This window comes from Lingula anatina, chromosome 8 (assembly GCF_051362555.1).
Source record: "Lingula anatina isolate TDL-2025a chromosome 8, LinAna3.0, whole genome shotgun sequence".
Classification (NCBI taxonomy): domain Eukaryota; kingdom Metazoa; phylum Brachiopoda; class Lingulata; order Lingulida; family Lingulidae; genus Lingula; species Lingula anatina.
In genome coordinates, this window is record NC_141774.1 from 19711102 (window position 1) to 19734761 (window position 23660).

Here is a 23660-nt window from a genome sequence, read left to right on the forward strand (position 1 = left end):
GTCAACTTGAACGTCGTTTAAGCCCGGAACGATGTTGTTGCCTCGTACGGAATGGTCGCCCTGGTGCATCTGAGCATACCTGAATATGCATATCGAGGCTGACAGGCGGAGATTTTTGATAGCCCATTAAATTCCATTATCTTGATGAAGTAGGCTGCCGAATGGAATGCAATGTTAGCCGTGGTAAGTATCCGGTAGATATTTTTGAGATATTTTAACCTTGTTATTTCTGTTTATATAAATTAAGAAGTGTTAATTGTTACGCACCATGGTACAGGTAATATGTATGTGTACGTTAATGAAAATGAAAGTCGAATGGGGCTAAAATGAACAAAAAAGTTGCCTGCGCCCTGTTTCACAAACATGGCTTTAGCCCAAAAATATACCTGTCAGTAAAAAAATGTAGTCTACTTTCAACCAAGAAAGAACACGTAGCTGTCCATTTAAATGAGACATCCCGACTGTTTTATTACAGAAAAATCTTTGCTGATGATTCAGTCCTATACTTACCTGTACTTTATGTATCTAAACTGTCATGGATCTAACTTGTTGTTAAGTAGATCAAATATATGGTGTGCAAGTTTAGACAAATTTACGATCTAATGTACATTTGTGAGTCGTACACTTGTGGTTAGAACAACTAAAAATATCTGTATTTGTCACCTCTGTAGCAGACATTGTATGTTTACGTTGGTGTCACAGCAGTAGGGACGTGTTTTCTTCATTGCCATTAACACGTTAGTATATCAGGGAGATCTCTTATTCACATACAGGGTCCGACACGCTGAGTATTTAACTAACCGGGTCACTCGAGCGTCGAGCTTAATTGATAATATGGCGCATGGTAGGTGCTGTGTATTGATTGAGTCAAGGGCCTACCGAACAAGTGATACGAGTACATGATATTTTCTGCTGTAAATATTGTATTGTATTTGTCAGAACTTTTCATTGGTAAATTCAGGATTTTTTTCTTGGGAATGGGCACTTGTTTTTTTGGTTGCTTTATGAGGCAGAAAGGGGTAACCCCGAGGCAAATGGGGCACCCAGTTCATGCACTTTCCATCATTCCTCCATTCCTTTGCGCGGACAACTAAATAGATCTTGTCTTTCAAATGTGTAGGCTACATCCATTAATTTTGGACACTTTATAACACGCATTGTGTAACTGCTAGACTTTTTACACTTACAGGCACGATGAACTAGATAGCAAATGCGGTTATTATAATATATCCTCAGGTTACTTGATGAGTTAAGAAGATGTCAAATACAAGCAGACAAAGGATAAAAATCAACATTATTTGCCAGCTGAATATTTTGGCAAGTGGAATAGCTGATGCATGTAGAATATACCTGCATGCAAATACACGCACGCCCACGCACAGACGTAACGGTACAGTCAGACACACACGCACGAGCACGCACGCGCACACACACACAGAGAGAGAGAGAGAGAGAGAGAGAGAGAGAACGGTATTTTAACAACAAATAATTTAGATTTCCCTAGCTGATGCTTTTCCATTAATACTTATTAACATAATTAAACGATAGATACGTGTATGTACATGTATTCTAGAAGCAAACTGTACATGTAGGGCGCTAAGCATGACCCATATAAAGCTTGTGCTTTATTTAACGCACAAAGTACTGTGTAAAAAAGCAGATAACTGTATTGTAAGTTGACGGCTCTGATTGAACTATTTGTACAGAAATATTAACAAATGTCTCAGTGGTATTTGCTTGTTCACGGAGTGGGATGTGGAATGAAATATTCTAAAGCTTTTCTAAATTGCAAAAGGGTCTGCTGAGGCTTGCGACTGTATAAGGTACATGCATGTAATTATGTAGGAGATTATACAAATCATTTGTGAAGTCCTTACAAATTTAAAAATATTAGATATCACAGACTTTAGTTACACTACAGAAGCTCTTTCCTCTCTTTTCCTTTCCCTTTCCCTTCTTTTCTGTCCATCTCAACCACACGCACCCTTTCATTTCTCTCCCTCTCAACTCACCATTTCGTGCATCAGAATATGTCATTTGATATAGACAAATAAAGCATCCTTTAATATATTGGTCATCATTTTCAAGCAGTCCACAGATACGCACCATTATACTCTTGTGATAAATTAGGTTGATGTAGTTATTTAACATGTGGGTAGTAAATGGGCAGACTTTTCAATATTAATAGAGATAACATTATCTGGTGTTTACTGAAGAATAAAATGCTGCATTCTTTGTTTGAAGATGTCTTTTGATATCCGCGCAGAAAGGAGTCCCGTGACGCATTTCGGAACTGAAACTGTTTTAATTTAGAGCCGGTACGGGTTTACCTTGCACATGGATCCCGAAACACAGAGGCGCTCTTATGTTATGAAATACATCTTTGAATTAGCACAACTTAATGTTTGAAATACGTGACATGCATTTCATCCCGGCCAAGTCAGTGCCTGCATGTATTTTCATGTCCTAAGTAGGAAATCTGCATACAGTACATTGGTTGTATTTCAGGTCCTATGATCGGTGTACAAGGCGTGCTTTCAGTGTCTGTCGACTTCCCGTAACAAAACAGCAGTACACGCAGACAGAGGACTTTCTTTCATGTCTATATGGAAGGGCAGAGAGAAGTAAAACTAAGATGGAGAAGGATGATAGGAGGATATAGGAGCAAATATATTGTCTAAAAAAACTTTGAAGTTTGCCAAATTTCCAAAAGGATTAATGAGACGATGGTGTTCTTCAACTCAATTTAAAAGGATTTTATTAATTGTTTTTTTTTTAAGTTTAAAAAAGCCTGAATGATCCCCAAATGAACTATTGGAGAGTGGAAAGTTTTACGTGGATTACAAAGCACCCAACAGAAATTGAAACTATATATTCTTGGACACAGTTTGTGCGACTTCGATCGATAAAAGAGGACAGAGGAAGATTTTTTTTCCATTTAACTATGCCTTCTTGCAATAGACGATACGCCCTGGTGTTTGGCACTGGCATTATCCTAGTTAGCATGGGCCTAATAGGTACGAAGTGGTCATATTTAGGTAAGTATTCTGGGGTAAACGTGCACGTATGTCAGCATACGGACTGGGGAAAATTCTGTGTGTGTGTGTGTGTGTGTGTGTGTGTGTGTGCGTGCGTTCGTGTGTGTGTGTTTGTGTGTACTCCCCTAATATTGACCAAAATCGCACGACACGCACGAACACACACACAGAGAGAGAGAGAGAGAGAAAGAGAGAGAGAAAGAGAGAGAGAAAGAGAAAAAGAGAGAGAGAGAGAGACGGCTCACTTGGCGTCACATTTAAAGCCTGGCGGGCACAAATCGCTTCATTATCTCTGAGCCCACTTACAGTGTATTTACAATATGATACACATAATCCATCTTTGCGTTATTTTAGGCTTTATGCCGAAACTTCCATCCCTTGGTCCCACCGCCGCCACCAGGACTACAGATAAAGTCATGATACTAGCGTATTACAGGAGTGGGTCATCTTTCTTAGGGGAGCTTTTCAATAATAATCCAAGCATGTTCTACCTCTACGAACCCCTATGGAATTACCAATTCGCTGTGAAGTACCGTCGAAACTTAACGTATTGTAATGGAACTAGCAGGTAAGTTAGAAGTGAAAAAAATCTCTCTCTTTCTCTTTCTCTCTCTCTCTCTCTCTCTCTAACACACACACACACACACACTTTACGTACAGGCGTACAGGGTATTTACTACTACACTTTGAAAACAAGAAATAGTCAATCTCTCTTTTATCTCTTCTCTGTCTTCTCTCTCATAATCATTACGTCTTATGAAACCAACCCCATGAAGCTCTTCATCACACATTCGGATAAAGCATATTACAGCGTTGAATAAATGAAGACTACGCGTATGACATCAAGTTAAACACTGTTTTATCCTACAGGACAAATATGTACAAAGTTACAGTATTTCATAAATAAATAATAGCCGTAAATTACCAATGCACCGGTATAAAACCGCATTGCTTTACCATAAAAAGCATTTACAGATTATAACACATGACTTATACAAGTATATGTATCACATAAACATTTGCTATATGAAGCTAACACCAAAGAATGTCTTAGTAATGCTACAGTGGGCTAAATTAGCAAATTTATAAAACTGTACCGTTGATCCATTCCAGTCCTTGCTAATATAATATGTAGGCATTAAACAAACAATATTACATGTAGTTGTACATGTAAGTTACTACGTCTACTACTGCTACTGTTTATAATAATAATATTAATAATTACAATAATAATAATAATAATGTTCTTGTTCATTTTAGGATGCCACCCGTCCATGGTAACGAATTTGCAGAATATACTAAAATATTAGACGACATATTGAACTGCAGAATACGATCTGTACCTCTAGAAGTGAGCACGGCTTCCCGTAAAAACGAGCACGGGTTTCTCACTTCTGTCGGCCGTCACAAAACCTTGGAGAGCAGCCCGTACTACAAGTGCCTGAGACAAAACAAAGGGCTTAATGACAGGAATTGCATCCATATCATGGAGGGCGTTTGCAAGGGGTCAAAGGTCAAGGTCATCAAGACGATCCGCTTCGAGATGTGGCAAATGGAGGAACTTCTGCTTAAAAATCCCGGACTTAAAGTTATTCATTTGATGCGGGATCCTAGAGGGCAAATAACGTCTGTTAAACGTACCCTTTCAAATCCTGACCCCGATGATCTCATTAGCAAGTCATGCATGTTGATGCTACGTAACCTAAACGCTCACCGCAAACTAGATTTAAAATTCCCGGGGCGCATTACGCAAGTATTTTATGAAGACTTAGCAATATCTCCATTTACGACGGCAAAAATGATATATGAGTTTATAGGGATGGAATTACCCAGCGTCATCGAGAAAGCACTCTATGAAAGAACTATGGCAGGGAAAAAAGACAATGGAGTCAGCGGAACTACTCGGAAAAATTCCACATTGACTGCGCATGCGTGGGTTAACAAAATTGACCCAGCGTTTGCTCATTTGATTGACGACATTTGTACGGACCTCCATGATAGGATTGGCGTGATGAAGTTTGACAAATTGCGCGAAAAGTTCAAATTTTAACCGTTTCTAGTAGTTCTATCGCCCAATTACCCATGTTTAGACATGTATATCTCTTCATCCCGCACTCGATCAACTTAATTAATTTCTACAGGCACCAGGTCATTTTACTACTATTGGACAATGTTACAAATTTGCCAATTGACACATTCCCAAAAGATAGTCCTATTAAAAAAATCCTGGATATGCTTGTACCAAGGTATATGTAGCATCTATCTACTTATAAATCTAATCAAGTTATGGTAGGTAGCATTATATGTACTGTTCCAACAGTTCACTCATGAACAGTCACATAGTTTCTATCTATTCAAATCTTTTTGACATTTAACATAAATATCAGTATGAATTGAATGGCGGTTGCAAAATTAATGTATTGATGTGTGCACTGAACGGAATAAGCCTTCACAAATGCAAGGAGCATTATTCAATGTTGTCAGAACACTTTTTCATACTTATCCTACAGGGAAAACATGCTTTATCGAACGGAGGATGTTTATATTTGCTGAATAGAGACACTGTATGTAAATAAAAAATAGACCTGTATTACAATAATGTCTGCTTCAGCAAATGGAGAAAAAATATTACGAGGGATTTAGAAGGAAGTTTAATCTGAATCAATGACACGCTATTGTGACTGTGGTGCAGATAAAAAATGGCACAGATTTCCCACGGATATATTTTTCTTTTGAATACGTTCTGTTAGAATATCAATACTGCACAGAAAAATGTAACGTTTGTATTAGTATCTAAGACGACATTCTTAGGGAATTAAGTTTTGCAAGATTTGCCCCACCTCACGCGGATTCTCGCACCTTTAGCTGTCTTGCGTGGCGTCGCATTGTTACATTTAAAGCAAAGGAAAGCAAAGCGAAGTAAATTCTGGTTCGTATATACAAGTATACTGCATTCCACTACATACAGTAGGCCCCTACAATGTACATATACCTCTCGATGCGTTTTACAACAGGTAACAATAATAATGATATGTTCGGCATATCTTTTGGCCTTGGTTGAGAGTGGATGCAGACAATAGTTCTGTTTACTTTACACCAGACGGTATACTCTATGGATACAGGTTGTTCCGGTACGCTTTAAGAGGTCCAAACACATTATTACGCTCCTGGTGACTTTAATCCCCTTCAGAAATTCTCCACAAGATCGCCTTTTGTCGAATCTGTCCAGGTGTCTCTTTTATCGTATGTGATATATCTAGTCTATTAGGTTGCCAAACTCACAAAATGTACCAGTAAAAACCGTATCGCTTAAGTATACCGCTTGGTAGGACAGGTTCCGCAGCTATCTTATCACGATTTATAGCGATATTTTTTTCGTCTTTGCCTCCCGGTCAAATTCTAACACCCAAAGCCTTCCAAACACATAACCCAAAAAAGAAATCCAAAATTTCAGCCAAGGTCATCAGCGTGCTGCCCAAAACGAGGCCAAGGGCACCGCCGATGTCCGCCAGTAGTGCCAACGTGCTGTAGGCCTCCTGTTGTACTACCTCCTCGTATGACATATCAGGATAGAATATGAGCACACCGATAAAATCCTCCAGCCTCTCTTGTAACATGTTCCATTCCTGGACATTTTCAAAAGTGCTCTCCGATAGTTTAGTATAGGTTGAACTGGTTTCATACTTGAACGTCTCACACGCAACTTTACAGCCACATTGACGGTGAAGCTGTGATCTGTTCAGGAAGGTCAGTGGGTCCACACAGAGTTTTCGGTCTTTTGGGGAACAATCTCTGAACCCGGGAACATACGGGTAGAATGTTAGACGGCAATGGCATCGCGTTAAGGTGAGGTTGTGCCTGGAATATAAGTTGTCATACATTCCACCATTTTCATATAATAATAATAATAATTATTATTATTATTATTATTATTATTATTATTATTATTATTATTATTATTATTATTATAAACAGGAAGGAATACCGGTAGGCCTACATGTATGTTATAAATGTAATAATGTTAGAAATGATTCAGTACATATAATAAGCACAAATATGTTTTACAAAAGAATATCTCATAATCAGATATGTTTTTGTAAAAAAAAAAGATTTATATAGAAGTTACATATATTATACATACAGGCACTCTGTCTGACAGTTTGTTTTACTGTACTTCTTGTAGTAAGCCAGAGGTCTCTCACCACATTTCCCGTGAGGAGGCGGAAGATTCACCAACTGAAAAAAAAAACGTCTAAAATACTATTTACAAAAGTACTTTTACTTTGGAAACTTGTCTTTAAAAATTATTATAACTCCGTTTGGCGTGGTTTGAACAAAAATGACGTTTTTTTCCAAAGGAAAACATAGGAGCCGCAACGTTTAGATTGACATTTGGTCAGTTAGAGTTATTTTTTGTTCATGATAAACCCATGATATTTATCACGATTTTAATTTAGCTAACTGACAATGAAATCTACATGTAAAGAGTGATCGATAATAAAGTAAAGTACTGATCTATCGCGTTTCCAAAACATGCTTTATGGCAATCAGTCATGCATATAGAAACCAAAAGAGATATTAATTTATCAAGAATATGACCAGAAGATACTGGGCCGTTTGTACTACAGCTATGACACTAATGCAAACACTGCACTGCTCCATCTATGGATATGTCAATTACGGAACTAATCATCAAATGTACTGACGTTTCATTATTCATTAATGATTGAAATAGGTACAAGAGAGTTCACTTGGTACTGATCAACGTAAGAACGAAACATTGTCACATAGATGTACATACTGAACATGCTCATATAACAATATATGTGACAAAAATGCACATATTAAATTACGATAAGTAGGGAATGTTTCTATTATACGGGCTATTCTAGCTGCCTATATATGGCTACGGTGAAAACTAAAGGTTACACAAAATGTACTTTTAAACTAGCACCAGGGTATAGTTCATCAGCAATTTTCAAAAATAGCAATTACTTTTCGAGACATTTGCTTTTTGTTTACTTTGATAATTAAAAGAAAATTGGCCTTTACAGCTTCAGGAACGGTGGCAATGCTTCAAAGTACGTTAAAACACGCCATGTGTACCTTTTACATGATACTTACATGCTTAAGTTTAAGGGCGATATTAGTAAACCCCCCGGGGGGGATGAGAATCCCTGTATTACCGTCTGGACGGTCCTCTGGGTTATGGAGATTCAGCTGGAAATAAAATAAACAATATGTTAGACCGGTGATATTGGTAATGAGTCTCAAGTTTATATGACCAGAGTCTAGCTTGAAGTGGGAGGTGGACGATTTTACAGCATAAAAACAACAGAGTTATTGTTGTTTGGGCGAGATGATGGGTGGGGGGGGGGGGGGAAGGACAGGAGGATTGTGAATTTCTCACTTACCAAAACAATATTAATGTTATATGTATTTTTTACACCTGCATAAAAATATACGAATAAAGAAGAGATGCAAAAAAAAAAAAAAAAAAAAACATCTGTCGCTTGTTTATCAGTTTATCCCCTAATACTGGATGTGTATGTGGCCAAATTTGTGCTATTTTTATACAGGTAAAACAAACTCCTAGCCCGGCAACCCCAGAACTTTTGGTATGGTAACGTTAAAATAAAGTAATGAGATGACTGGTTAGCACGGTATAAATGGAGACGTGGGATGTCAACTTAAATACATGCCCCTGTCAACACTAATATTTCAGTATATTTCCACAGAACAAGCCACCACAACACATCTTCGCATTAAAATTTGACAATAAAACAGCATTGTTACCGACAATCCAGCTAGGTATGAGTGTTTCACGTATTCTTTCCGCGACACTAGAATGCTGAGACGGAGTCCACCGTACATGCCTTCTGCATCTACATGTAGATGGCTGTCACCTAAAAAGTACATATATGTAAAATTTATGTCCAGACACTGTGAAAACTACTATGCTTTATTATTATTATTATTATTATTATTATTATTATTATTATTATTATTGCTTTTTGAATGTCTACCAAACAATTGGGAACCCCTTCACATTGCTTGTCGTAACCGACCGGAGGCTTCTTAGAGTGGGAATGGTACGGCAGTGAACATGTTATTCGTTTGCTTTCTTCTAATACTTCAAACAGCATCTGAGAAGCTGAGAACTTCTACCTCCGCATGTAGTAAAGTGTCAGGGCCAAAAATACCCAGCCCTATTGCGGACATAGTCCGACCGGTCATGACTGCTTGATAATTAATTTAGCCAGATATTTTTTTTTAGAATTTTAGTTTTAACTTTTTGAGGAAATACAATCCATATCAATGAATCATTCGTAAACATTCACTAACGGACCTGCACATAATGTAGACTTCTTGCAGAGCAAGTTTTCTGAACGTTCAGTAATTCTAAAGTTATCCCCATGTCTGCCTATTGTTAGCTTTTGTACAGGGTCAAAATTATCCCAGCCCTATAAAATTAAATAAACAATTTTTAAAAAACTTTTAAGCTATCAAAATAAATACCTGGATCTTTAACTACGATTTCTTATTCAATCACTATAATATAATATAATATAATATAATATAATATAATATAATATAATATAATATAATATAATATAATATAATATAATATTGTTATAGTGAGTTTTGACGACAACAGTCTGGAGCTTTCGAACGTTTATTCATCGACACTTTCTTCATACAACTTCACAAATATTTATGCTGAATTTCTCCGTACTGATCACGCATTTACTTGTTTTCTTTTCCATTGTCTTTGCGTGATAACAAAATATTTTCCATTCGCATGTTGCAAGTCACCATGCAACGTTTCCTTATCAGGTAATCCCTAAGAGACTTGTTTTCAATTAAAGATATCTAAAATATTATTTGGATTACTCATGCTTGCACCTTATCCACATCTCAGTTATCATGTGATAAACAGATGATCAAAATTAAAATATATTATGAAATTAATCAATCACATAAACTGTTACTGACTTTGACCTTTTCCATCTTTGTCTGACACTAAAACATATTCTACATTGTTGACTCTTGATGAAACTTAACTTACACTTAATAACTCTCTATCCTTTTACTCTTTTGAGTCTGTTTTAATTGTTATATGTAAAAAGTGAAAACGTAAGTCATTCGCTTTACAATAATATAATATAATATAATATAATATAATATAATATAATATAATATAATATAATATAATATAATATAATGTGTACCTGAATTAAACTGATAGCATAGCCCTCCCTCCGTTATAACAGGCTTAAGGCTTTCAAGTTCATACAAAGCTCTATTCCAACTCATCTGAAATATCACGAGAGAAATCAATTAATATTGGTACATAACCTTCAGATCTGGTTGTCGAGCAGTTATAAATCAAAACAAAATTTATTTTTGGCTGCATTTTATTTTGGTTATTTCCTTTAATCATTGTAATCCATGCAAGAAGCCGGTATATGTACAACTCTCCCTACAGTAGGTGGTCTGGGCCGTAGCCTCCGGGGGGGGGGGGGGAGGGGGGCAGAGGGGGGGGGGCAGCTGCCCCCCCCCCTGGGATTTGAGGTGCAAAAAATAATAATAATAATAATAATCGCAAAGGTAAAAAAATAATTGCAAAGTTGGTATCAGTTCTGTGAGAAAATGCACTCATGGCCACTAGACAATCATTCAACAATCTGTTTACAAAGGTGTACTGTAGCCAACTCAGTTCATGCCAAAAGGCTCACCCTCCCTTAGGGAGTTATCCCCCAAGCTGTTATCAGGTTATTGTTTACCCTGACTGTTTGCCCAACAAAGCTGGGAGGGCTGTTTTGAGCCTGCAGAGAACAGCCTCCGTCGTCTGAAACTGTGGACACGCACAAGCATGGCAGAGGAACGCCTAAGCAGATTGGCTCCTTGCTCGTCCACAGAGGAAGAAACGTTATTCCTGATCCTGAGGCAATCCACGAAATGAAGTCCAATTGGCGTGTTGTGTTGAAAAAATGACTGTACTTATGGCAAAACGAACCCACAATTTCTAACTTCTGATTGAGCAATAAATAACAGTTAAAATGCACCAGAATGCAGTATTATACATACAGTTTTTTAAAATTTTCCACACCGTGGCAGGGGGACAACCACTCCCACACCCTCCCCCCTCGGGGACTTCGCCCCCTCGTGTCCGCTTACTGCCCCCCTGGCATTTTGCTCAGGCTACGGCCCTGGTGGTATAAAAGCAACGGGGATTATCCGAGATACATGTAGCCTAAAACGAGGCTGTGTGCCATGCATGGCGTTATACGGAACTTTAAAACGTGTTGGAATCAGCGGGGCAGAGGGAAAAGTTTTTTCCATTAGGGCCGTCTTAGAAAGCAAAACAAAGTGATACGCAGAACAGTGAATTCGTAGCGGTTGAACAAAATGTAACCAAAAGCTGGTGGATATACTTCGTCTATAACTCTAGATTTATGTGGCACCGTACTCGTTAGTCTGCCATTATTTCTGACCCCACATTCCTCCAAATCCCGCGACTTCTCGCTTGGTCTCACAGTATCACGCGAGACTTTTAGTTCGGTTTATCTCGAATGTTTTCTATTACAACAAACCTCTCATATGATTGAGGATATACCGGGTTGTGTGACCACCTGATGAACTGGCAGTATTAAAACAGACGTCGAAAATGATATTTCGTTTCACTGGGTAATTAAGTTTGAAAAGATTTTAATTAAAAATACAATATGAATTTTTAATTAAAATATGTCGATTATGTTGAAAGAAAAGGTTATTAATTACCGACATGAATACGTCTTTCACTTGGAAACCATTCCGCATATGGAAGTCCGTCCAGTTGGTATGAGTGAAATCGTATCTTGTCCAATTAACTGCTGAAACATTCAAAACCTGATCGAAAAGGCTTCCAACTTCAGTCTCGTTATTGGCTTTCAAGCTACTGGCTTTAAATGGACTGTTGGTGCAAAGAGTTAACGTTGGAAACACCAGTGTATCATTCGGAATGATCTCAATATTGACTGTTGCTGGGTTGGACCGGTAATAATCAATTCTGTCTTTAAGGTGGTAAACCAGACCTCCAAATCCTGCCAAAACGAAGCAAAGCCAAACAGCGCGCCTTGCGTACGAATATCGCGGGTTAGCGGATTGTTTCAATCCCAGAATGCTGACTTCTGCTGCAAAGGTGGATAATTCGTTTTTGGCTGAAGTTTCTTCCTCATCTGCCTCCCCAGTTATGCTTCTACTGCTAACACCTTTGAGATCACTGTCTTTGACATGAAGAGTCGGATAAACAGTAGCAGGATTCATTCTGTCTGCGAGGTGAAACTGTTAACATTGCTTGTGAAAATCTCTGAAAACTAACCTGACGCCTTATTCCTTCCCCGCACACATACACGCGGATGACTTTTTCGACAGTCAATTACCAAAACGAAAACGAACAAAGATTTGCTGGTGGTTCCGTATAAATATTTTGTAATTAGTCCGTGTCTTTTGGTTGAGATTAAGCGAACAAAATGTCTCTAGCCCTCCAAAGTGTTTGAAATGTGTCACTAATGTATTTGAACATTTGTGGGATCAATATCACAGCGCTTTTAGCGTCATCTTCTCTCACCCACTCAACGAGCACATTGATGACAAGCTGTTTACTGAAATCAATAGAGATAGCATAATACCAGCACTTGTATATGCTTTAAACGTGTAAACTGGAGTTAATAACAGAATCAATATTTGTAATGTCATTCGTTTTGTGACTTCACCAGGAAATCTGGAATCAGGGCTATGGTACATGTGATTTCTAGGGTTCTGAGGAGGGGCGATCCAGAGATATATTCTGACAGCCTTCCAAATCTTCTTTGTTGATCCATTCTCCATTTTTTGACCTTCAAAAAAATTAGATACCCGTCAATATAAACTTGAAAATCTGACTGTCTTCAGGAAGACCTACATCTAGAAGACAGCCTCAATCCACCCCTGCTTAGCAACCCCCTATGGTTCAAACTCGCTATTTAGGACGAGAATCTTTTCACCCTAAATGTTGTCCTGGAAACTAATTTAACATACACACACGGGGATTTAATCATTTGGTTGTGCAATACAATTTGTGCAATTCGTATTTAGAGAAAATAACAAGAAAATACAAGTGGATAAAATTTTGACAGATTTTATTCCTTCTTTCACAACCTTTAATAGCTTACCATTACTTCTGTTGCACTCCTCTCCAAGTGCCGTGGAATTTAGCTTAATTTTACGCAACTCACGAGACTCAGCCGCCCCAGAAATCGAGCAAATGTACAATTATATATTCGAAGATAAAATGGCCGAATAACTTTTCAAATGTTATCTGATTTTGTCGGATGTTTTGATTTTATTTATTCATGAATAATACTTCAGATCAAAAGCTTTACAATTTTAGGAAAAAAAATCAATCATGACTTTCTAAATCCCACACAGAAGCGACAGAGCTGATAACGTGTCGAGAGTACTCGGTACATGAAATCGTAAGAAAAACATGTTTAAGTTGTGATAAAAGAGCTTTTGGACTCTACCATTCACCAAATAAATGAAACTTTTTTGAAATTAACTACATTACTTTATTACTTTATACCATAAATGAATGCTAACAACATCGTCTAATAAACATAATCTACAGCTTATCTGTAATCACAGAAACACACCTGAACCTGTGCCACGTTCCATTTAATTTGATTTGTTTTTTTTTCTTTAAATAAATAAACGTTAAGTAAACACAATACTGACATGCTTAATTAAATTAACGATACCACATGGCACGCTAAACGATGACGTGGTGCTATTTTGAACACTGTACATGTATATACAATATTACTTTACAACAGATGCTGAAGATGTGACAATGAGTAAATATTAATAATAATAATATTGTATATTGTGCGGAATAATAGGTATAAGGTTACTGGTTTTATCATTTGCAATATAATGAAATCACTTTATAAGAGCTGCATGACAAATACACGTGGTATACACGAATATAAAATAAAATAATAATTAAAATTTCGATCATGCGTTAAAATAAGTTCCCACAAATTCCCTAAATACTTGGCCATCTGTATCCCTTTTTCACGCCAGAAATCTTTGACAAACATAACCCACAACAGAAATCAACTATCTCCACCAACGTCGTCAAAGTGCTACCCAGAACGAGGCCATATTAACTTTCGACTTCGCAGTTAACTTAACTGTACTTCTTTACTTTATAGTTAATCAGCGATTTCTCACCACATTTTACATGTGGTGGAGAGGGGGGGAGATTCTTGAAATGAAATAATTAAAATAATTTGGTGTTGATAATAATCCTTGGTTATCTACAGAATGCAGTCAGGAGTTAAATGTTTCACAAGTAAAAGAAGCCATCCTGGATATTAGATGTTAAGGAACAGGGAGTCAATACACAATATGGAATGTCCTTCAGTGTCTCTATTTCAGTGTTTCGCACAAACTATCCCGGTCAAACTCTCCTTTGATCTTCCAGGCGTAGTTCGTAATCGTTATCTTTGCCAAATGCATCAAATATATATATTGTGCTTTATTACTTTTTCACACCGAGAAGGTTTGAAATGCACAACCCGAAAAAGAAATCAAATATTTCCACCAGAGTCATCAGTGTGCTTCCCAGAACGAGGCCTAGGGCGCCACCAATGTCTGCCATTAACGCCAACGCGCTGTAAGCTTCCTGTTGTTCAAGTTCCTCGTACGTCATATCTGCGTAGAAGATTTTCGTGGCGACAATGTCTTTCTCCACCTCTTCTTTTGTGATGTTCAAAAGATGCTGTAACAGCTGCATTGACGAATTTGATATAAATGAGCTGGAAAGAGTGTATTCGAATCTGTAACTCTCACACTCTACACTGCAGTCACACTGGCGGATAAACCGTGTCTTCTGCCTCGTGAGATTGAAGACACATTGGAATACGTCTTGAGGGGAACACTCTCTGTAACCCGGGACATGTGGGTAGTAAACTAAACGACAACCGCACCGCTTCATGGTGAGGTTATGGCTGAAATGAACACGTGGATATGATTATCTGTGTATCCTTGCATGTGCACTGCATGCATACTGCAGCAGTTGGTGTATGGAAAGACGCGTAGTGTACGGAAAACTGAAAGACGGAGAAAAAAGTGAAGCGCGGGAAAATAAAGTTTGAAGGAAAAAATGGATGCATTTATCTGAAAAGAACGAACGACAGAAAAATGAGTAAAAAAAGAAATTTGAACATAGATAAACAAGCAAACAGTGCGACTGAAATATGAGCAGCGACGTTATATGTATTGTATATACGTGCACAACAGTTATCTGTCTCGTACTATATATTTAGCCTCCCTTCCATACCAGTACAGCTGAACGTATACGTACAAGCATTCCGCCTCGCAGTTGAGTTTACTGTACTTTCTAAAGTAAGCCAATGTTTTCTCACCACATTTGCCATGCGGATGTGGAAGGTTCTTCAACTGAAATTTTATTTATCGGTGATATATTACATGCTTAGGAATGAAATATTATCAGACAATAAATTATATATGCTTGAAATAAGGGATTAAAGTAGAAGTTTTAAAATTCAGCACAGTTCAGTTAATAGTTTCACTAATTTCAAAAAAGAATTTTCTGTATTATTTTACTGTACCTCATAATGGTGTATCTTGGTTCAATGGCAACCGCTTTCTTCTCATTAAACATTGAATCATCTTATGAGAACGAAGTGACAAATTGTTAAACTTATTCCTAGAAAAACACCCGAGGGAATTTTTGACTATGCGAATTGTTGGGGATATTTAACATCAGTACGCCCCAAAAATCCCGGATTCGAGCTATCTGACTACCAGTAATCTGCACAGCAATATCTATTGAAAACAATTCACCAAATGTTAATTTCAGCTAGTCGGACAACAGCAGTTTGGCCAAGTCACTTTTTCTCTTATATGAAAGCTATTTTTCCATATTTCTATACCCACATGTTTAAGTTTGATGACCACGTTCGTACAACCAGGCGGTAACAATACACCAAGATCCATGGCGGGGTGGTCTTCAGGATCATGGAGAAGAATCTGGTAACAATTAGATATCATAACGTTGTGTAAAATAATGTACATATTAGGCTGATATAGGCATATATATTATTTATGTATTTATAATTGTATTATATATATTTGTATATTATATTATTATTATATATTATTGTATAGGTATATATATTATCTATACATTTATTATTGTAATTTTTGCTTTGGTATGTATGGTAATGACACCGTACAGTTGTTTTGATCACTGATACAGTGAGTGGACCTACAAATGTGTATTTTAATAGAAAATTGAAACTGTTTTTACAGTGCAAAAGACAAATAAAGATGCTATATTATATTAAATATGGCTTATCCAAAATCTAATTATGCACAACTTCTTTTAAAAACACTAAACACCGTGTATATAACCATTAATATTATTTTAGATCAACAATAATCAACACACTGCTACACAGAACGTTAGTCAATGGTATTACCGATAAGCCGGCTTCGTAGGAGGCTGTTAGATATTCTCTTTGACGTGATAAAAACACACCAAGTAGTCCCATATCTTTTCCCTGTAAATCCACTTGTAGATGGTTGTCTAAGTTGTTTGGATATATACATATATATTGAGAATTTATCTTCCCAGTGAAAAATAGAACGTTAAACGTGAAAATAATCAATAAATATCAATAAGAATGATTTACAAGCCAACAATTTTTATTTTTATTTTTTTGTAGAAATTTAAAAATAAAAGATAAAAAAATTGATATATTTTTTTTCTGAAAGATACACGTGATTTGATTTGTTCAACTGATCTGCCATTTTCTCTTTTTACAGAATAAAAAGCGTGTCTTAACAAGGTTGGATATTACCTGAGTTGATCTGATAACATAAACCAAGACTGGTGAATACAGGCCTGATGTCAGTTAAGCGGACATCTTTTAGTTTCCATTTCACCTGGAAAAAAGTCAAAGCATGTCATACGTATATATTTTAACTATACTATCACGGGTTTTAGTCTCTCATTACTCTTACTAGGGTGGGTTTTATTTTATAAAAACATTATTATTATTATTATTATTATTATTATTATTATTATTACATGACTGTGTATGTTTAAGAGATTATTAACCAGTAATTACCCCACAGTTACATATCTGTAGAACCTGGGATTTGTTTTGTGACAACGATATTTTAGTTGTTTTAAGGCGTGTTCATTCAGTTTTGATTTTTTAAACAAAGCTACAACGGAAAATTTCTCATAAAAATTACCAACTTTTCTGTAGTTATTTACTCGTGAAAAAAAAATTATTCCCGAGCATGTTTCTTTTTTTATCTGTAAGGAAATTAGGCTTCCAAGCAAATGCACTCTACTGTTATGAAAAATAAAACTTACGTCTAAAAAGATGTCACGTTTGCCATACCCATTGCGAATCATAAATTCAGTCCAGTTAATACGTCCCAAATTGTAGGAAGATAAATCTTGCGGGTCCTCGAAAGTGCCAAAATATTTTCCTATATAACTCTCGTTATTGGCAACTAAACTGCTCATCTTCAGAGGACTGTTGATACAAATGGTTATCGCGGGAAAAACCAATGTATCGTTTGCCACAACATCTATCTTCACTGTTACAGGGTTGCTTAGAAAGTAAGCAATCCTGTGCCAAAGATGGTAAAGCAAGAATCCAAACCCTGCCAAGACGAAACACAGCCATAGCGTGCGTCTGAAATGGGAATATTTGGGGTTGACGGACTGTTTTAATCCTAGAATACTGACTTCGTTTGCAAAATTTGTCATTTCTATTTGCACCGTAGTTTCTTGTAAGGTTTCGTCATAACCGCTGCGGTAGCTTTTGCAATTGAGTTCATCTTCCCTGTTGAACGCCTTTTCTGAGGGATGTACGCCAACCGAATTCATATTCGTAAACTTTGGCAATAGCTCAGTTTGTCTTGTAAGTGAAGTGCTGTGTTAAAACTACTTCGGTGTTCTCCGGTATTCTTGCTTATGGTGATATTTGATCTCTTCACCGATAAAAATAAATATCTATTTTAATCTGAAAGGCGACACAATGTCGGAGTCGACAAGCTTGCTTTTTTCCCTTCTCGACTAAGTAAGATTTAGTCTGCCCAGATTCTGCAAAGATAACAGCTCGTTCGTTTGTTTGGTGGAAAGGATTTTTAAGCAGGAAATGGTCTTATAATATTGTTATGTCCCTATGAAGAATGGTCGATACGTGGGACGATACCCGAGCATCACTTATTATATTGCCTGAACAGTATCTTACAATTAATGTTTTGGGACTTCCAATTAATTTTCAAGATAAATATACGGCACGTCAGTCCAACACGACAACGACCGGGCCCCTGAATCGGGATGTAGAGGGAACGAATATAGGCTCTCCTGGGTCATAGCCAATTACCTTTTGCATAAAAAATACGGTATACTTTAGAAAGTTTTCATTAAGTGATCGATTGAAAACAAACAGATTGCTGGTCATTAGCATAAAAAAAGCGTATTCAATAATATTTCCTTTCTCTTTAGTAAAAAGTCCTTATACTGACGTGGGAAGAAATGATCGTTGATCTTCGTCCTTTATTTCGACACAGATCTCGAGCTATAGCTAACTTCCTATGTACGGTCCTGTCTGGTGGCACGTGTTATTATTGAAAACGACCGAACTTGAATTAATTTAGCAGCTTTCAAGGTATAGCACCACTTCATAACACTTGTAAACCACATATAGCGGAAGAAATAGTCACATGGTCTTCTTCCGTATGCACTGCATTTCATCAAAATATGCCATCTTCTCGGTGGGCTTATCAGAGGGAAAATGTTTTTTTTTTTTTGTTTTTTTTTACAAAAGTTGCGCCGCCTCAATTGCTTTTAAGAGGCATATATTTTTCCTTTGGTGGAGTTGGAATTCCAATAACGATTCTGTATTTAGGTTCTGTTATACGTGGAGTTGGTGAAGCTTTTCCTATAGATGACTATTTGATTTCCACAACATAAACCGCTCTTGTATTCCATTAGTGTTATACTTTCTTTGTATAGCACAAATAACTGACTTTTGACACAATCAATAGTGTCCATTAGTTAGAAAAGTTCAACAACAATTAAATGGCATATATTGGTCACCGACATCAGTATTACATTTCGAGTGTGGATAAGGCTTTTCATTGTTTGTTTTTCCCAGCCCCTCGAATACCATCCCTAAGACTGGGTTCCCATAACTAGATCGAACCATCTGGATCGGTCTATATCTCTAAGGATTCTCACTTAATTGCTATCAATTCAACCGGCTTAAATGTCTGTCACGCCTAGTAAAGCTGTTAAGGGGTAATTATCTTTACCCCCTAGCTGATTCTGTATGAGTCGGTCTTCCAGTCGGCCTTCCAGGAGGTCCGTCTCTAGGACCGCATTCCCATACCTAGATCGATCTTGCAGGTTCGACCCATCTTCAATAGGATTCTCGCTAAAACCCATTCTAATGTAGCGGCTTAGATGTCTGGCGCGCCAACTGAAGCTGCTTAACGATAGTTAACCCCCTAGCAGCTTCAGCAGGCGTGTCAGACATCAGGGCCGCCGCCAAGTTGGGTATATCTACTTCAGGTGTCTTTGGGAATGTGGCCTAACATGGTTCGTTTGACGTTGCTTTGCTACCAGGCTGGATACAGGTATTGCTGTTGTCCTGTATTGTGTGCTGTAATTAACTGCTTAAGTTGGGTCTGCAGGTTGGATATTTTATTTTAAGTTAAAGGCCTTAGCTTTTTTATCTTTTTGCATTTATTTAATGTATCTTCAAAGCATATAATTATGCTTGAAACACAGCTCCGAGTTCATCGTGTGACGTAATATTGGACATTTTGGTGCAAAACATCATCCTGTCTCAATATTGTCAGGTGAAATCGTGCATGAATTTGAAATAGGATAAGGATACTAGTATTCACTTGATGTCCAATAACAAGGCTCATATTCCGACTCAATGTTTCATTCTCGGAAGCCATGTACAGAATGCACCGTCTAAAGACAAGAAGGTACAGGAAAAAAAGAAAGGTCCAGAAAAACAATTCGTAAATACCCAGTAAACAACTAATAAACATCTATTATATCCATGCAATGAGAAAGTCTGTATTTACAAAACACAAGATATCGATCAGCTACTGCGATATCAAGATATCCAAAACGCTCAACGACACGTGTAGCCAATCAGAGATCAGAGCTGCCCGTCACTATGGTGACTGTATATCTGGCGGAAACAGGTTCCTAAAGATTGCCGCAAAGACATTTTCATTGAGATATGACAGGCGGTTTCCGCTGCTTGGGTCTGGCACCACATTGGGATAAAAAGTGAATAAAGACGGCAAGGCATCCCGAACCAGTCCTTGGTAGAAAAGAATTGTCCCATTCACCAGGGGCGTGTTCTCCGGGGGACCTGAAAAGACACGTGACTTATGAAAGGGATAACTTATTTAAGGGATAACAGCTCTTCGTATGAGATCCATATCTCACAATAAAAACATTGTAAAAGACACTTGACATATCAAACAATGAAAAGGCTGATGACTGTACTATGAGTGACTATCGAAACTTTCTGTAATAATAGTAATCCATTTAATAATACATATAATAATACATATAATAATAATTATAATAATTATTATTATTATTATTATTATTGATTCCTTTTTGTGATACAGTCTTGTGATTCCACGCACAATAAACATCTTGTGTAATTATCATAAAATGCAAAAAACCTTCAAATTATACCTGGAGATAAACTGATTTTAAAAAACTTGCAGTAGCGCCTGATATGCATGACATACCAAGCAGTGAAGAGATTGCATTTAAATTCCTAATAAAGATAAACAAAAAGTGCATTACATGGTGGCTGTGGACTAGTTCTTGATAATATATCAAATTGCTGAGGTCGGCAATGTTTTCATAATACAACCGCTGTGACGACCGCATCCTATACAAGCCCCTTTTCCAAACCGACTACGAATTCCACGATCCACAAAGAATTGATAAACCACAGGGTTCTTAGTTTAATCTTAACAAATTATTCAATCTCTTAACTGAATCATAATTATTTTCAGTCAGTTCTTGCAATTCTTAAGAGATCCTGAAATCGACACAAAAGTTTCGAACCAGTCTTCGATTCATCACTAGTTGATGTTCATACTCCTGTTCTAGGGCAAGTGAGTATAGTTGCTCTATGTTCAACATCCATTTTGGAAGTGAAGACCAAGCAGGGTCAAGACGTCTACCAGAAATGTGCAAAATTCCACGATTTCTAAAATTTATCAATTCCTGGAGATTCGTAGTATTTTTACATGTATTCGGTATGGAATAGAGGCATTATAGTGATGTTTAGCCATGTTATCCAAATAAATAAACATTATTTTTAAATACCGCATTAAAGGGGTCATGCTCGCTTTTACTATGAAATGTAAATGAAATTGTCCAAGAAAATCGTGGTTTCTTGGATCTTAGTAACAATACTAGTTGTGGTATCATCCTCATCGAATTCAAACCCTCCATTTTTCTATTTCTTTTATTATCAGTCTAGAAACAAATTATTTTTATCCATTTTATTTTCTCCCAGGCATAATAAATATGTAATATTATTTATTCTGTTACATGCAGTGGTGGCGGATAAACGTGGTTGACTTTCTTGATCATTCCAAAAATACTACCCAATTCCTGTAAACAAGAATCTCAGTAACGGTAGATATAATTAGTTAACCAATATTCCATAAAACTCACTTGTGTTGTATTCGGCGCAGCTTCCAGCGTTGCAGTAATAGATGGGGGTAATGTCCACATTAAAACGATCATTGAAACTGCAAATCAGCCCGGTCACCGGCTGGAAGTTTAGTATGAGACATGACAATAAAGTGACTTGTTTGCAAGATGTACTCGATGGCTATAACTAATACATGTGAAAACAAATATCCATGCCGCTTTTCGAATCATGTTCACAAAATGTCACTTTTACCCGTTTTACTTTGCAAATATCTACAGGTTCATCATTTTAATTTAGATTTTACAAATAATAGCGTAGTACCTTGCAACAAACCAAAACAAAAACTACATATAGATTCGAAGAAAAACCAAAGAATTAATGGATGTATAAGAAATAAATTATGAAAAAAATCATTAATAAAAGAGTACAATTTACCGTCATAAGGCTTGCAATGTCTGAGGAGATCCCCGGCATTAAGTTAGGGGGAGCTGCGCTGATTGTCGATGCAAAGCCAAGACAGTCCGTCACCCTAAGGTTACAATCAGCGTTCGTTGTGCAGGTGGAACCAGTAACTAGAACATTTCACAGAAATACGTCAGTAGACATATAACCCGTTTTGACTAAAAACATTCTGTACACGCGGTTTTTTTTTTTTTAATGGCAACGCCAATAATGTTTATAATAATAATAATGATAGCTTAAAAGGTGTCAATAATAATAATTATAATAATAATAATACTTACTTGGCAAGCACACCGATACCACCGCCTCTGTGGATTGGACGAAGGAGCCAGGAAACGTGAAAGGAAACGCCCCCGGTGGACACATACAGCGGAACCCGGAGGCGGTGAAGAGGAGGAAGAAGGGGTTAAAGGTACACAGGGGGGTCACCAGGGGGCCAGCGCCGAGCGAAGGACACGACGTCTCCGCGGTGACATTCTGGTAGGCGTTTGATAATGTGCACTGCGAGAATAGAGAATTACCTGGAAAGTAGCAAAGTAGACTGTGTCATTTAGGGAAGTGTACAACATTTGCAATGATATGTTTACCACTAGTGCCATATGGAAATTTAGTGAAGTGAGACATAAGGTCAAAGTATTTCCTGAATTCATTCAAATCCGTCTTCAAAATTACATGTACATCGTCAGGCTAATACTCGTTTTAAGGAAATATTGGCGAATCACTGACACACAATACAGCGAGGGCTTTGATAATGATTCAATATCATTAAACAGTTGCCCCTTTGCCGCATCTGTCAATATTACGTACAGTCAGCTGACTTTTTTGTTTACATTAATTTTGAGGTTTTTCGCTACTTTTTCTTCGTGCAATTCCAACACATAAATTGAAGTTTTATAACATAAATTGAAATATTGCACAACATACACGTGTACTATTAATACTCACCCATATTGTTGGTTTACTTCGCAACTACTTCTTACAATTTAGACATCAATGTCACATTAGTTCCCAGCAATGTAAAACTTGTTAGACGTCTGAACCCTACCGAAACGCCAAAATTCTTAAACGTCAGTGGTGTCCCCATATAATTACTAGCATAATCATCATTATTAAAGTAAGACTGCACTCTTCCTCGTTTAAGGACTCATTCCCATTGCAACTATTGATCTACATAGATCGATCCAACTCCGTGGGGCTCACATTGAATGCAATCAGATAAACGGATTAACACGCTTCCTCCCAACGTTGAGAAGAAAACAGAAAACTTGTGATTATACGGGCACGTTTTCGGGGAGGCGTGTTAATTTGTTAAACTGGCTGCATTCAGCAAGAGTCCCCGCGGAGTTGGATCGATATATGTAGCACGATAGTT

The 23660-nt window shown here is 37.2% G+C and overlaps 4 protein-coding genes across 6 annotated transcripts; 1 reads left to right on the plus strand and 3 right to left on the minus strand.

The window, feature by feature from the left end:
* The first annotated feature begins 6 nt into the window (after nt 1–6).
* Nucleotides 7–5628, plus strand: LOC106155510 (carbohydrate sulfotransferase 3). Of its 3 annotated transcripts, none has more exons than XM_086994089.1 (4): nt 12–183; nt 2509–3017; nt 3393–3606; nt 4299–5628. In XM_086994089.1, the coding sequence occupies exons 2-4, from the start codon at nt 2807–2809 to the stop codon at nt 5086–5088; spliced, it is 1215 nt and encodes a 404-aa protein (XP_086850215.1). In that variant the 5' UTR covers nt 12–183; nt 2509–2806; the 3' UTR covers nt 5089–5628. The 3 variants fall into 3 exon arrangements, with proteins under 3 accessions (XP_013385847.2, XP_086850215.1, XP_086850214.1); XM_086994088.1 differs by having other exon boundaries at nt 15–183; nt 2509–3038; XM_013530393.2 differs by lacking the exon at nt 2509–3017 and having other exon boundaries at nt 7–183.
* Nucleotides 5629–6027: 399 nt separating this feature from the next.
* Nucleotides 6028–12540, minus strand: LOC106173052 (acid-sensing ion channel 1-like). The gene is made up of 6 exons (XM_087018811.1): nt 11823–12540; nt 10271–10355; nt 8835–8944; nt 8163–8333; nt 7180–7274; nt 6028–6896 (listed from the first exon to the last, which is right to left on the minus strand). Exons 1-6 carry the CDS (start codon nt 12345–12347, stop codon nt 6431–6433), a joined length of 1452 nt encoding a protein of 483 aa, XP_086874937.1. The 5' UTR covers nt 12348–12540; the 3' UTR covers nt 6028–6430.
* A 2064-nt stretch (nt 12541–14604) lies between these two features.
* On the minus strand, nt 14605–17997 carry LOC147760533 (acid-sensing ion channel 1C-like). Its single transcript, XM_087018813.1, has 4 exons — nt 17476–17997; nt 16022–16118; nt 15698–15758; nt 14605–15073 (listed from the first exon to the last, which is right to left on the minus strand). Exons 1-4 carry the CDS (start codon nt 17995–17997, stop codon nt 14605–14607), a joined length of 1149 nt encoding a protein of 382 aa, XP_086874939.1.
* A 1809-nt stretch (nt 17998–19806) lies between these two features.
* Nucleotides 19807–23423, minus strand: LOC106173039 (uncharacterized). The gene is made up of 5 exons (XM_013554019.2): nt 23234–23423; nt 22570–22809; nt 22262–22398; nt 21847–21946; nt 19807–20512 (listed from the first exon to the last, which is right to left on the minus strand). The coding sequence occupies exons 1-5, from the start codon at nt 23235–23237 to the stop codon at nt 20310–20312; spliced, it is 684 nt and encodes a 227-aa protein (XP_013409473.2). The 5' UTR covers nt 23238–23423; the 3' UTR covers nt 19807–20309.
* Nucleotides 23424–23660: the final 237 nt, after the last annotated feature.

Bases quoted from the DNA above. Each gene is read 5' to 3' on its own strand.
- LOC106173039 (XM_013554019.2), bottom strand. The intron at 22,399-22,569 runs GTAAGTATTATT...GAAATGTTCTAG, and splicing joins GGTATCGGTGTGCTTGCCAA to TTACTGGTTCCACCTGCACA. The intron at 20,513-21,846 runs GTGAGTTTTATG...GTGTCTTTTCAG, and splicing joins CTGCGCCGAATACAACACAA to GTCCCCCGGAGAACACGCCC.
- LOC106173052 (XM_087018811.1), bottom strand. From the start codon at position 12,347: ATGAATCCTGCTACTGTTTATCCGACTCTTCATGTCAAAGACAGTGAT. The intron at 8,945-10,270 runs GTACACATTATA...TGTACTTTTTAG, and splicing joins ATGCTATCAGTTTAATTCAG to GTGACAGCCATCTACATGTA. The intron at 6,897-7,179 runs GTATGTATAATA...CTTATATTCCAG, and splicing joins AACTGTCAGACAGAGTGCCT to GCACAACCTCACCTTAACGC.
- LOC147760533 (XM_087018813.1), bottom strand. From the start codon at position 17,997: ATGAATTCGGTTGGCGTACATCCCTCAGAAAAGGCGTTCAACAGGGAA. The intron at 16,119-17,475 runs GTAAGTTTTATT...AATTGTTACCAG, and splicing joins AACGTGACATCTTTTTAGAC to ATTCTTCTCCATGATCCTGA. The intron at 15,759-16,021 runs GTATAGAAATAT...CGTTCTCATAAG, and splicing joins CATCAAACTTAAACATGTGG to ATGATTCAATGTTTAATGAG.
- LOC106155510 (XM_086994088.1), top strand. From the start codon at position 2,807: ATGAACTATTGGAGAGTGGAAAGTTTTACGTGGATTACAAAGCACCCA. The intron at 3,039-3,392 runs GTAAGTATTCTG...GCGTTATTTTAG, and splicing joins TACGAAGTGGTCATATTTAG to GCTTTATGCCGAAACTTCCA. The intron at 3,607-4,298 runs GTAAGTTAGAAG...TGTTCATTTTAG, and splicing joins TATTGTAATGGAACTAGCAG to GATGCCACCCGTCCATGGTA.